Raw genomic sequence first — 14104 nt, 5'->3', positions numbered from 1 at the left:
TACTCTCAGCGTGAAAACAGATTCCATTCCAGCTGTTTAGGCCTTACAACAATAGGAATTCATATTTATTTGGGTTTAAATGATGGAATAATTTTCCTTATATTTAGTCTCAAATTAGAGTACCTTCAAGGAAACCTTCTGGAACGTTATTAGGAAATTACAGACCTATAAAACAGAGCCATATACTCTTTAAAAATAACATTATTTAAAGTTTTTTTGACAGCTTAGTAGAGTTTGGTCCATCACAGGACTTTAAATATGATTTGTACTTGTTTTTCTGTATTGTTTGTATACATCAATAAATAAAAAATACTTCATCTGGTAAATAGAATTACTTATGTCACACTTGTAAAACTATAATAAACCTATGAGGTGTGCAGTGAATAACACTTGAATTCAAATAAACATCTTAGACAGGCAATCTTTTGTGGTTAAGCTCAAGTAACAAAAGTTAAAACACCCTTCCATCGTTGATTTGAGTTTCTTAAGGAAACGAATTGCACGCCGTGACAAGAGCTGTTGTCACTTTCTGTTACTTCACTGATCACCACGCTTACAGTATTTCTCAATCACGCACAGGTTCTACATGAACTGGAGTTGCCAAGTCGCTGTCACAGGTACTGAAGTGTGAGGTTAGGGGACCAAACGGGGTGAAAACAAGGTAAAATCAGTACAGTACCCCACAAAGCTGCCTGCAAGTAGAGCTAACGTGTAGCCTTTGACTTGAGCTTTGATTTTTGTACGCAGGAAATAGAACCAGGCGTTTCCACATAAAATACCCACAATTCCATTTTTACTATTTACAAACTCATAAATATATAGTCTACAGTAGGAATCATTTTCCCCCCAAACGATCATACAAAAAACAACAGACCATAAAAAACTCTGAACACAAATAAAATAGATTATTTCTATCAAAAGAAAGAAAAAGAAAAACAAAAGAATTAAAATGTATTCATATTCCTTTGGAGTGTTTTGCTTTGTTGATCTGTAGCAGTACTTGTGATGTCAAGCCCTCGGGAGATTTTAAGACCTGAGTGTCTTCAGTCAGGTGCAGATCACAATAGCGCTGAGATCCCTGGGAGGGGACAGGCCCGAGGCCTGATTCATGTAATCCTACACTGAACATACAAAGAAAAAAATTTAAAAAAGGGGGGTAAGGTCTGGGAGAGGGGTAAAGAGAGTTAAAAGATCACAGGTCATCACCACCCTAAGATTCAGGGGACTGCTCTGACAGGGTGTTGAGCAGGTTTTTGTAGGCTGGGGAGTTCATGTAGCGGGGATACGAGTCTCTTTGCATTAGTGTGTAGATCTGCAGCTGGGCATCGTCAAAGGTGTGCGATGTGGGCTCCTGCATGTTCCTGTTAATCGTCTCGCGCACACGGGAGTCGAGGCTCACCTGGGAGTCGAGAGAATAGCCCGTTAGGGAAGAACAGCGTGTGCTCTTTTTGTGCGACAAAACCTTGAGAAATGTCACTGTTTGCTTCACGACTGAAAATTTGATGACGACCTGAAAGCTAATAGACTGTAAAGAAAAGATGGACCAGGGCTCTGTGCAGTCACTCACTGAAGCCTCCAGTGGAGCATTTTGGCTGTCACCATCTAGCAGCTGTCACCATCTAGCAGGCTTATTCAAGGCATGGATCACACCAGTAAAACCAAGAAACCTTTACAATCATGCAGTAGTGGCTTATTGTTCTGTATTCTCTGTACTGATATTTTCCCCAAGGGGACAATAAGTTACAAAATGAACACCATGCTGTATAACAAAAAGAATCTAAACTAGTGATTAAGAGTGGAAGTCCATTAAGAAAGTGCCCAAACAGGAAGAAAGAAACAGGGTCATTTTTTCATTCTTAGCCACTCAGAGCCAAAGGCTGCATCCATCTTTTATATACAGTCTTTGAACTGGTTAACTTAGCTTTGCACAAAGACTGGAGTCAGGGGGAAATGGCTAACCTTTGCCTAATGCTAACAGTTTATATCACTAGATGTTTAAAGCTCAATATGTAAGGAGTGTGCTGCTGTTTCTAGATGTTCTAGATGCGCCCTCACACTCACACATACTTTCAGTATTTGTTCGAACAGGTCGCTAATATTTGCAAAACGATTAAATCAAAGCTCTCTGACCTCTTTAGGCGATAGAATGGAGATGTAGTCTTCGTAGATGACCCGAGCCTTCTCCTCTATCATACTCTTATTGGTCTCTTTCCTGAACTCCTCACAGGCTAGCCAGAAAAGCATGTTCTCCTCGCTGAACTCAGTGCGAAGGAACTGTCGAAAAGCGTTTCTCCCCGCTGGACAGCACATCAGCTTGTCAAACGACTGCCCCCATGAGTGCACCTCCTCCAACGTGGGCTTAGGACTGTGCAGAATAAGCGAGAGAGTGCCTTTAGCCAAGAGGATGCATTTAACTACAAAAAAAAATCAAAACACATTTTTGTACAGCGATATAAGCTGACCAGTCTTCACAGTCTGTGGTCCCTTCCTTGACGTCATAAGATGCCTTTCGGTTCCTATCATCTCGATCTTCATTCCTAATGGTAACACAGACATATAAACATACTTGGTGTGCGAAATAAGAATTTTATACTATTACAGTTACTATGAATACATTTAGCTTTCCTCCATTTTATTAGCAGGTGTGCTTACAAAGAAGCTCTTTATTAGTATATTTATTAATCAAACAAATACATCAATAATTTATATGAAGTGCAAGTTAAATGTAGTACAACATATTCGGCCTTTAAAGTCATGCACAAGTCCACGCAGAGTGAATGTGCGTATGAAATCAAGTAATGATTATTTCTACTGTGTATGACACGTCATAATGTGTCTTCTAGGCCAAAGTGTGTATTCATGTAGCTTGATTTACTTAACCAACAGCCGTGATCACAAACATGTAAAGTTAACTATAATGAGAAGAAGCTGAGACCAATAATTGTCATTTTTGCTTGAAAACCTACTTTGTAATTTGCTGTATGCACTCTCTCTGTATGTACACATTTAACCGCCGTTTATTAAATCGTGTGAGTGTGCTCGATGTTACCTGGCTGCACTGATATCTTTGGACATGAAGCATTGCAACTGCTTTCCAAGTACTGGACGCTTCATGGGCAGCAACTAAATAGTGTCATGATAAATGATTGACAGATGAGCTCCCTCCTAGCCTCCTACAACGGCACAAACACCAAGCGGAAACTGACTGGACAAACGCCTCTCGTGGGCTGTCCACTCCTGGGTTCTAAATCAAAGCCAGCATGGCGGTGCTTTTGCAAACTGTCTCTTATATAATGAAAATAGTTCATTTAATGGTGTTTCCAAATAGGGGTGCAGATTTATCTCAGTGGGTTAAGCAGGAGACGCGTATACTGTAAAACTAATCCAGAACACCTGGGTTTGAATCCACCCTGAGGCCACTGTCCTATCAGAAAAAGGTTAAACAGCCTCACAAAAAAAAAGTTTGTTTTCCCCCCAAAATATTTGAGGTTCAGTTGTAAGTTTAAAAGTTTCTTGCAACTTTAGCCATATGTCAGTATCGTTTAAATATGCTCCTGTACTGTACTCAATTACAGAAAATTACAGAGTCAAATATATATTTGCCAACTACTTTGATTTTTACTCCAACTCCAACTCTAAATTTCCAGTAACACTACAGAAATCAAGACAATTAATGGGCTTATTAAAACTGTGAAATGGTCCCAGCAGATGCACTCCCTGCATGATCTTTAGTTCGTTGTTGTCACGGTGCTGCTAGATACAGATTCGCAAAAAAAAAAGAAATATAATGTCAAGCCCATGAAGCACAAGCTGAATCCTGCGGTTGAGACACGGTAGCTGAGAGCGTCCTGCCTTGTGTGCAATAATGTCGGCCATGTTTGTGCCACAATTGGTGATTTCTCAGTTGGGGAAACACCTACCAGGAACAGCTACAGCAGCAACACCAGCAGAAGCAGCATGCATTCGAGCCCCGTGGGTTAGCCTGGCCCGGCTGGTCCTGCTGGGCCGGTGCAGTTCCCCCCGCTGCCGACTCCTGCTGCACCGACATCTGCCTCTTTCGCATCTCCATCCGCTCTGATCCCATGGGCTATAGACAGAGGGGAGGGGAGAGGGAGGCGCTGAGTTCAGACTGTTCATGTCAGAAATAGTATTCAACAGAGATTTTGTCTTGTAAGAAAAATCTCTTGGCCTGCAATGCATTCATGTGATACAAATCAGTCCCAGGGTAACAAGGGTAGTAAGGGCATCACTGGGTGTTCTGACAGTAGAGCTGATGATAGTGTGAAATCCTGATCACGAGTCTATTTTTCCCCCTGGTACTTTCACCAGGACAGCTTCATCAAATTTATTTAGATTTGCCTCACAGGTTGACACCAATCTGTTTCTTAGATGGGCTGCTGATGCTTTCTGGTCGAAGCATGTGCCAGCATCCCCAGAGGTCTCGCTGCAAAGGAATGCTGTTTTGAGGAATCAAGTATGGAGTAACACTTTGCTGATTTTGTTTTGCCTGCTGCCAAATACGCACCCGCCAAGAACATTTCAGTCTTTCTAATCTCAAACTGGCTGTGTGCTCTCTCACACACTCCAAAAAAACAGAGAATGGATTTTAGACCATAGGTTCGATATCTGTAATCCAACATGTAAAATTTGTGAACGCCTTGTTGTAAAAGCACCACATTAAAAGATTTACAATGCTCACTGAATCCAAGTGGAGCAATAAATTAAATACACTTGCAAATATTGAAAATATTTGCCTTTTTTCAGGGGGAGTGGGGAGGGATTTGTAGTTGACAAGCTCAGATTGTCATGAACCTCTGGGCTACATTTATCATGTACATGAGTAATTACTGTGACTATAGGTCTGTAGTGTATTCATCAGAATCCCCTTGGTGTGTAGGCCTATAGACTACAGACAGGCTATGCTCAGAGAATGACTTCTTGTCTGATTTTAACAAATGTGTCATCATCAGGTCAGGCACTGCCAAATCCTGTCAGATCATTTATGTAACAAAGCTGTCGGCATCATCCGGCCACTACCTGACACAAGAAATGATGCTTAAAAAATGTCTAGAGATTTGGTCCACGGGTGGCGGGGAGGGCTGAAGGCGCAGCTTGCAAATCTATAACCGCAGCATCGCTCTATCACATCCTTCAGAGAATACAATACCGTTAGGTCATTTCTAAAATGGATCCGTGTTCTCACTCAGATTCGGAGCTGGCTTCAGCTGCAGATTTCGTGCGCCTTGCCGAATGGCATATTTTACGCGTTAGGTGTTCGGGTACTTCAAAGCTGACACTATTGCAGTAGGCTATGCTTCGACTCAACAGCCATAGACGATGAAATGGGGGGAGGAGGAGGTGGGGGGGTGGTCGTATCAATTCAGAGAATAAATCATGATAATGCCAAATAAACCGCTGTTCTCCTTCACAGCGGCATAAACGTGGACGACACTGAGGTTTAATGGCCCCTGGGCGATTTCACAGCAGAAACCATTGCATTAGCAAGTCGCGAATCATATCAATGGGAAGTGCCACCACGAAGAACCGTAGAGCTTCATCGCCCTGGACAACCACCGAAAAGACACTGCCTAGACCCGTTAAAAGCCCGCTGTACAGCTAGATAGTTACATGCCATTAAAGAAAAAAGAAAAAAATACCCATGAAACGGCCTCAAACGCTCCGCTCACAACATGTCAGTGCAACGATACATCGCTTTTTCTACCAGTACTTACAATTTCACCATGTATGCACAGCGAGAAGAGGTAATTCTTTGCCTTGATTACATCCGATGGCACATAAGGCTCCCCCCCCCCCCCCCCCCCCCCCCCCCAAACCGGCTGCTTCAAGTCAGTACGCATGCGCCCTCTCTCAAGCTCGTAGTAGACCGACGAAGAGCATAAAACCTTACAGTATGGCACAGGTTTGCTGAGCAGGTACTGAAAGACTCCAGTAAGAGACCATTATAGGAATAACTGCGTGAGGCAAGTTTATTAGAAACTCGTACCAGGTATCTAAACAATAAATTAATAAAACATCCTAAAACTTAACGCTACTGCTATTAAAAAATCTCAACATATTTAACAAGAATACCAGGGGGGAAAAAACACTTTTTAGTCGGGGTGACTGCGCCAGTGAGGCTTTGCTTGAAGTCGCTGTCTGTGGTGCTGAAACCTTCAGCGGCTAATGAAGTGCACCACTGCGTTCAGCTAAACCCTGCAGGAGGATGGCATGACTTTGCCAACTAATGTTAAATCATTTGTGAAGTTTAGTGTGATATTACGTCGTGAGAGAAACCCCGGAGCTCATATTTCAACGCATGGATACGCCATGCACAAATTCAGATGCATACGGTATGTTTTATCCGCTCACAGGAGAATATATTTGTTTAAACGCTTTAAAGGCTTAACCAGAAACAGGGGAGGGATGACGAAACTATATATTTGAATACTGTTGCAATACTTCTACCTCTAAATCCTTTCAATGTGAATTGTCTCTTTTGGATATAAGTGAATAGGCTTCTATTTCCTCCTCTATCCTCCCCCTTAATTTCCTTTCCTTTACAGAGTATTATCTATCAGACTTGCGTGTTTTAATCCACAGCACAGGCCTGCGACCCGTGTTATTCTAAAAGACAACACTGCCACCTGGAGGTTGACTGAGCTACGGCACTAACACGATGTGCTCCGTCCATCTACAACATAGGAAGACACCACATCCTGATGACTTAAAGTGTGCCCATGGATTTCAACATGGAAAGCTTTTTGGAGTGTTATGAGCTCTCACTTGGTTTCCCCTGATCATTTTACACATGTGCACAGGCATTACAGTGTATAATTATGCAGTACAATATATTTTCATACATCTTCAGTGTGATCCATTATATGCTATTAATGACACTTTTGCTTTGACTATAGGCCATGTATTGCTTTTTTACTATCACCAGGTGGCACTGTGCCCACAATACCTGTCTTTTCTGCAGAACTAAAGTGTAACACACCCAGTTTATTCCTCTTAATTTACACCAGAGCTTTTGTGCGGTGTCTTTTGGGGCCATGTTGCCAGTCAAGATGCCTCCTGGTGCCCTAAAAAATAATCTCACCAATTCCACTCTGGTATAAGAAGTGGTACAAAATGTGAGTGTGGAGACTCCATGGAGAACTGTTCTTACACTTTCTGCAAAAACCCAGTACTGTTCTATGACACTGCCAGTGGCTCCACTTGGGAAACAGACATTCATCTGTTCTGTTATTTTATCAAAAAAGGGGGCAAAGAGTGAATTTGTTTCCTGCTCACATTATTTACTTTGTGACTGAGCTCAACCGGGGTGCACTTAGAGCACTGACACGTCTTTATTACCCCCGAGATGTTATCATGTGACTTTCTCCACAGCACTTCATTTAACACCTCCCCTTGTGTTCATGTTAGACCCACAGATAGCCCTGTGAGATTGACACATGCACATACACACAAGCAATAAATGATGCTTATGTGGGTGTATGCTTTAATGCACACACACACTTCCTCAGATGGCACAAGGCCGAGCAGAAGTGGGAATTTGCCTGAACACACAAGGTCACAAAGGAGAATAGGACGACAGAGCCGTGTGACGAGATGAATAGAATCTTTCAGTGGGTGATTAAAGTGATTCAAGTCATTGTGTGGGTTAAAGGGAGACAGAATGAACTTTAGATTTGATTACTGGAGCTAAATATGCAGGTAGGTTCTGGAGACGGTCTATGGTTACCAACTTAAACACTTCAAGAGATCATGCATGGTATCTGTGAGAAGCTGTTCAATCAAATCAATCAATCAAATATAATTTTATCTCTCTTTGAATCTAACTTGCCATTTTTGCTTTTTTGTTGTTGTTTTGTAATGAATTGTTCTGTTCCCCTGAAGTGTGTTGATCAAATTGCTGTTTGCACTCTAAATGTCAGACTCAGTTTAATCATGCCAAATCAGTTTTGCTAATTATTGTAACTGAGTCACAGATTCATCACTTCTTTTGCTTTTAAATTTAACATCACTTTATCTACGTAACAGCTACGTCACAGAGGGATCCAGTTCAGCACAATTATTTAGAGGCAAATAAATTTGTTTCAGGATAATTTTTTAATACTTTGCAGGACAAATAATTTTGTAGCTTTGTGCACAGCAACATCCTGTAATACTGGATCCGCTTTCTTAAATGTCATGAAAATTTTGTTTGTAATTTTGAGTTTTACAGTCCATTCAGAGCCTGTGCTGATCTCTGGAGCTGAATCGAGTCATAGACATTTCATTTCTCATATGCTAATGTTTAAGTTTATTTCAAAGGTACAATGTACTTTTGCATGACCACTTATGCCCATCATGCAGTTATGCCAGATTTAGCCATGTGGTTATTTTCATCTGTGGTTATTGGCAGGTGGCATTTACACACAATGAAATAAAATGCAAAGGAATCTATGAATAAACATGAGCCTGAAGCAAAACCTATAACCATACAACATATCAAACAAATGTCAAAAGCAAGTATAAAATTCACAAACAAAAGCACATGAACACGATTACAAAAGGTTTTCATGCCTGTTATGAAAAAGCCAACTGCAGAAAAGCACTGAAAAGCATTTTAAAATGCATTCTCGTCTATATGGATGTTTTGAATTTTGGTTAAAGAACTTATTTTTCACTAATATGGGGATGGTGTGCATCCTCATAGACGGGAGGTCACCATGGGACAACATAATAATAAGTAACTGTAAATAACTGTAACATAAATAAAAATAATAAACTGGGAGGGAACTTGTTTAAGCATTGCTGTATAGAATATGTATGTCTATTCCCAATGCCAGAAAGTAAGCACAGTCTTGGCTTCTCCATTTTAATTTGATTTCACATCTTTGTTCATTTGCATTAATGTGAACGCTGCTGGAACATTCGCTCAGGTTGTTATTCTTTCATGTATTGCGAATCAATTCTGTTGCCTTGCTCCATGAACACTGTCTGTTGTATCTCTGCCGAACCTGGAGGAGGAATGGAAGGCCCTTTTCTTTCTCGCTCTTTGAATTGAAGTGTCTAAGGACACAGAGTGATTGGTGCTGTGTACCAGTAGCTCAGTTTGACTCAAGAAAGTTAGTGAACACAGAAAGCATCATTCTCTGCTTGAGTCCGCCAGCAGTCACAGCCACCCACCAAAATGGAAAGAGGTCTCATTGGACCTTGGACCTTGCTAAGATAACAACGGGCCAAGCCATTTTTTGGTAGAAAATAAGTATCCATGTGCCAAAGGTGAAGTTCATTATCCAAAACAAATCAAATAAACTCCATAGTCGATCATTTTAATAGCCTGATATCAAAAGCTGCACAGGAATGATCTTCACTGTGACAGACTGAGCATAGACTTAGTAGACTCAGAGTTATTCTGACGTGAAGATACGTCAGGGTGTCCTGGCGATCTGAAGGTTTCAACCTGCGCGTCAGTGTCCACGGTTTGAAATCAGATTGAGACGTTTGCTGCAGCTCGGTGACAGACTGACAAAGCCCCGATTTTTAAGTTAGTTATCTGCATCTGCTAAGGCAAGATAACTCCTTACTTGCTCTCATCAGTATATGTTAATAGAAAATGTGTAACTCAGTGCTTTATCATTGTCTACCATGAGAAGGGTTTTTATGGCTTTCTAAGATTGATGTCAACATCCACAAGTTCTCCACTGACTCCTTTCTCATTATGGAAACAGCTCCCTTGTCCTCACATGTCTCTTACAATCCCTTCCCCACTGTGAATAGCAACACGACTCTCCTTACTACAGAAAGCCATCGGAAATCTTTGTTTATCCCTTTACCGAGAATGATTCTGTTGCCAAACTCCAAGCAAAATCACATTGTAAGCCTGTGAGTGTATCCACAACACTCTGATTCGGTCATTACTTATTAAATATCGCACTGAGATGTTAATGCAGGTTGTCAGCCATTTTTGTGTGACTGACCATGTGATTTGGTTTTTAGATTTCTAATGACTTGTATCACACTATTTCAAGGCACGCTATCTTTTAATCTTCTTAAGCTCCGTTCAAACAGGAAGTGCATCCCTGAATAGAAGTTTGGCATGAAGCAAAAAAAGCTGATGATGCTACAAGAGCAATCTGGTTGCCGTAACAACAAAAGATAGCATGAAGGATGTCTCATTTGCTGAGGATTACAATAGTCAACAGTAGTATTCTGTTAATTTTTAGATATCTTGTGTTGATTATTGGCGCTGTCTTACATAAGAACCATACTGCTAAGCATGTTGAAAAATCTGTAAAATATATTCAGAGGAAAATGTATTAAATTGTTATAGAGTTTTAGGTTTACTTAATTAGAGAGACTGCATGAGTTCCATGAAAATTAGCTCCAAATAAAATGGTAGTAGTAGAATTAGTATTAGTGCTATATATAACAATAAATAATAATTTTAAAAAGCAATAGAAAAAAACAAACAAAAACTACACATCCATACCTCAAGGCACACCATCTCCTGTTCCTCTCGGTCTGGGTCATTATAGTTGACTGGGTACCCCGCACCATGCCGACAGGCCCGGACCAGTCTCCGTATCCGCTGCCACATCAGGGCCCTAGTGCGTTTGATCCCCCGCAGTGTAGACGTGGGCCTGATCTCCCACTGCCTCACCGCTCTAGCATATGGCATGCTCCGACCATGAGGCCTCACTCACCACGTGAGGCTCAAGTCTCTTTGAGATCATAAGAAATCCAGACTTTTCACTCCTTTCATCTCTATGTTGTCCCGGCATCCGTTCTGTAGCACATTGCAACAGAGAGAGCGAGAGGTGGGGAAAAGCATGAGCGACCCTGACGAAGAGAACGGTGTTTACAAGGGAGAGGGCAGAAGGGGATTAGGACAATGTCCCCAGTGGATGCAATCCTGATTCCTCTGTGCTTTAGTGCGTCTCACCAGCTTAGGCCAGATTAAGCCTGGAGGTCTTAGTGTCTGAGTTAGATGGACAGTGAAGGGACTAGTGGTAGACCTGGAATCATTTGTGATTGTAAATGTTGAGTTCTATTCCAATGGAAATTGTTAAATGGACCTTGTAGAAGAAACATTTAGCAAAAATAAGTCTAACGCTATTGATATGCACGCATACAATCTGCTGGCAACAGTGGTGCCAGCCTCTTTTTATTAGGGGTTTTACTGAGAAGATTCTGATGTGTCATACTTGTGTGCTTATTACAGACATGCATGGATCAACACAGATCTAACGTCTTTGGTGTGAGCTCTCATCTGACTTTAGTGCTCTGTCATCCACACAAATCCACAAAGTTCAAACACCTCATCAGCCAACAGCAAAGCTGATTGTGATTGATTGGCTGGTGTCTTCTCATTTCCAATCCTCTGGAATATTTTAAATGTTACAGTCTATATTTATAAATTCTACTTTCTTGTGTTAATATTTAAGCTTTTAACTTTGTCTTGGTTGTGTTTATTAGATTTCATTAGTCAACTGAAATGTAATAAATGCAACCACGACAAAATATTATCAACTGACTAGGGTAATAAATTATTTACGAGCCACCAATTTCCACCATGTGCCTGAATTATTTAGATAGGCAGATATAGAACATCTTCTTGATATGTTAATAATTTGAATAAATGAATAAATAATTCGGCTACAGCTCTCAATACAATGGCAAACTGAATAAGAAATACAGGTTAAAACATAAGATAAGATAAGATAAGATAAGATAACCTTTATTAGTCCCACACGTGGGAAATTTGTTTTGTCACAGCAGGAAGTGGACAGTGCAAAAGTTATGAGGCAAAAATTAGAATACAATAAGAATAAATACAGTACACAACTGTACAGAATAGAATAAAATAAAATACTATATACAGTAGAATAAAATAAATATACAATAAGATAAAAATAGAATACAAATACAAATACTATATACAACTGAGTAAAAATACAACGATGACAGAAAGGATTATTGCACTTAGTATTATTGCATATGTATGGATGTGTGTGCTTGATCAGTTAAAGTCTTTATTATGGAGTCTGACAGCAGTGGGGAGGAAAGACCTGCGAAATCTCTCCGTCCCACACCGTGGGTGCCGCAGTCTCCCACTGAAGGAGCTGCTCAGTGCTGTCACAGTCTGCTGCATGGGGTGGGAGATGTTGTCCAACAGGGATGACAGCTTAGCCGCCGTTCTCCTGTCACTCACCACCTCCACTGGGTCCAGAGGGCATCCTAGAACAGAGCTGGCCCTTCGGATCACCCTGTTCAGTCTCTTCCTGTCCCCAGCAGAGATGCTGCCGCCCCAGCAGACCACGCCATAAAAAACATGCTCAAGCAATGAACAATAAACTCTTTAAGTGGCCCATATCAACACATGGTAAATGGCAGTGGGTTGACATTTGTAATTTAAAACCAATATGCAAGAATATTAAATGAAATATTTTATCTTTACTGTAAAGATCAGGATTTGCTTAACTGTGAGTAACTAATGGTATTTTAAAAGTGAAAGTTGTGCATTAATAATAACACTTAAGTCTTCTTCTTCTTCTGCTCTGTTAAGGGGTTGCCACAGCAGATCATCTGCCTCCATCTCACCCTATCCCTAGCATCGTCCTCTATGAGCCCATCCCTGCATGTCCTACTTGATTATGCCCATGAATCATTACTGTGGTCTTCCTCTTTTCTTCCTGCCTGGCAGCTCCATATTCAGGATCCTTTGTCCAGTGTATTCACTATCCATCCTTAGCACATGTCCAAACATGCAAAACATCTCATCTTGGCCTCCTGACCCTTGTCTCCAAACCGCTTAACCTGAGCTGACTCCCTAATGTGTTCATTTCTATTCGTGTCCATCCTGGTCATTCCCATTGGAAATCTGTCTCCAAACCTTACATCTTATCAAGTCTCACTACCAACTTTTAAACCTTGCTTTACACTCTTGGTGCTGTCCTTTTGTCATAAATCACTTCTGCCACTCATCTCCACCCATTCCACCTTGCCTAGAGATGCTTCTTCACCTGTCTCGTGCACTTACTTGGATGGTTGATCCCAAATATTTACCTCATCTAATTTCCCATACGCCTTGCATGTTGAACTTTCTTCTCTTTCTTCTCCCTCTGATTCGCACACATGCATTTTGTCTTTTGTCTACTGACTTTCATTGGTCCTCCCTTCAGTGCAAATCTCCACTTCTCACTTAAGTCAAAACTGCAATAAGGAACAAAGAAAACAAAAGTGTATCATATGTTACTGGGTTGTTAGTGTTGCATTAATGGTAAGTAATTAAGTAGTGAGTACATTACTGATGATAATGACTGGGGATAAAGTAATTTAAAATACTTTACATATGCTGAATTTGGAAATTAAAAAAAGAACTCACTATATGTCTCAATACAAACTCCTAATCTAAAAAGAAATTTACATCTTTCGACCGCAGTAAGAAAGAAAGTATAATTTTTTCCCCCGAGTACCGCCTTACAACAAATATATAAAGTAGGAAGAAAAGTAGTTAATAGTAGTAGTTAGTAGTTAATGTACGTATGCATTAAACACAAAGCTACTTTCTGGATTTCTGTATTCGTTTTTTATAGGTAATTCTTATTTGGCATTTATTTACATCTTGTTCTCCCTAACTGTTACACTAAGGTGATGTGGTAATCCAAAAATACAAAAGCTGACCCTCTTCCGCTCTGAAGACCGCACTTCACACTGAAGTGCGTGCATGTGACTGACTGACTGTCACATGACGGATCGTGACGCTGTGTTGTAGTCAGTCAGCTGTTCATTCATATAGCTCAGAAGCTGGGTAAGAAATTTAACCGAGTTTATACTCTGTTGTTCGTTGACGCATCGATTAAGTTTTTAGCGGGCAAAAAGTGTGTTTCTGAATCTTGCTTCCGGTGTAGCTGTTATAATGTGGGCTTTTTACAGAATTGCTTTGAAGCTATATTAGCACAGCTAGCTTATCTTAGCATTCTTAGCTTGTTTTGCAATCGGTTAGCTCTGAGCTAACGATGTTTGCGTCGCCTTTGACGTTAATAAATGACATATTTGTTTGTACAAACCGTGTTAGGCTACAGTTTAGGCACAGCTTGGTGCCAAAAGCTAT

At 40.7% G+C, this 14104-nt stretch overlaps 2 protein-coding genes across 4 annotated transcripts in view; one reads left to right on the top strand and one right to left on the bottom strand.

The window, feature by feature from the left end:
• Window positions 1-936: 936 nt before the first annotated feature.
• Window positions 937-10874, bottom strand: rgs20 (regulator of G protein signaling 20). Of its 2 annotated transcripts, none has more exons than XM_026149920.1 (5): window positions 10481-10874; window positions 3921-4087; window positions 2463-2537; window positions 2131-2365; window positions 937-1399 (listed from the first exon to the last, which is right to left on the bottom strand). In XM_026149920.1, the coding sequence occupies exons 1-5, from the start codon at window positions 10667-10669 to the stop codon at window positions 1211-1213; spliced, it is 855 nt and encodes a 284-aa protein (XP_026005705.1). In that variant the 5' UTR covers window positions 10670-10874; the 3' UTR covers window positions 937-1210. The 2 variants fall into 2 exon arrangements, with proteins under 2 accessions (XP_026005705.1, XP_026005706.1); XM_026149921.1 differs by lacking the exon at window positions 10481-10874 and adding an exon at window positions 5733-5789.
• Window positions 10875-13681: 2807 nt separating this feature from the next.
• Window positions 13682-14104, top strand: part of atp6v1h (ATPase H+ transporting V1 subunit H) — a 37195-nt gene continuing 36772 nt past the window's right edge. Inside the window, exon 1 of one of the 2 annotated variants that reach the window (XM_026149489.1) lies at window positions 13682-13801. The gene's annotated coding sequence lies outside the window, so the exon portion shown is untranslated. The remainder of the gene's footprint in view (window positions 13802-14104) is intronic. The other variant, XM_026149490.1, reaches the window with a different exon arrangement.

The sequence above is a fragment of the Astatotilapia calliptera genome, chromosome 18 (assembly GCF_900246225.1).
Source record: "Astatotilapia calliptera chromosome 18, fAstCal1.2, whole genome shotgun sequence".
Classification (NCBI taxonomy): Eukaryota; Metazoa; Chordata; class Actinopteri; order Cichliformes; family Cichlidae; genus Astatotilapia; species Astatotilapia calliptera.
Note: the sequence above shows the minus strand (reverse complement) of the source record. Positions and strands in the feature narration are given on the sequence as shown.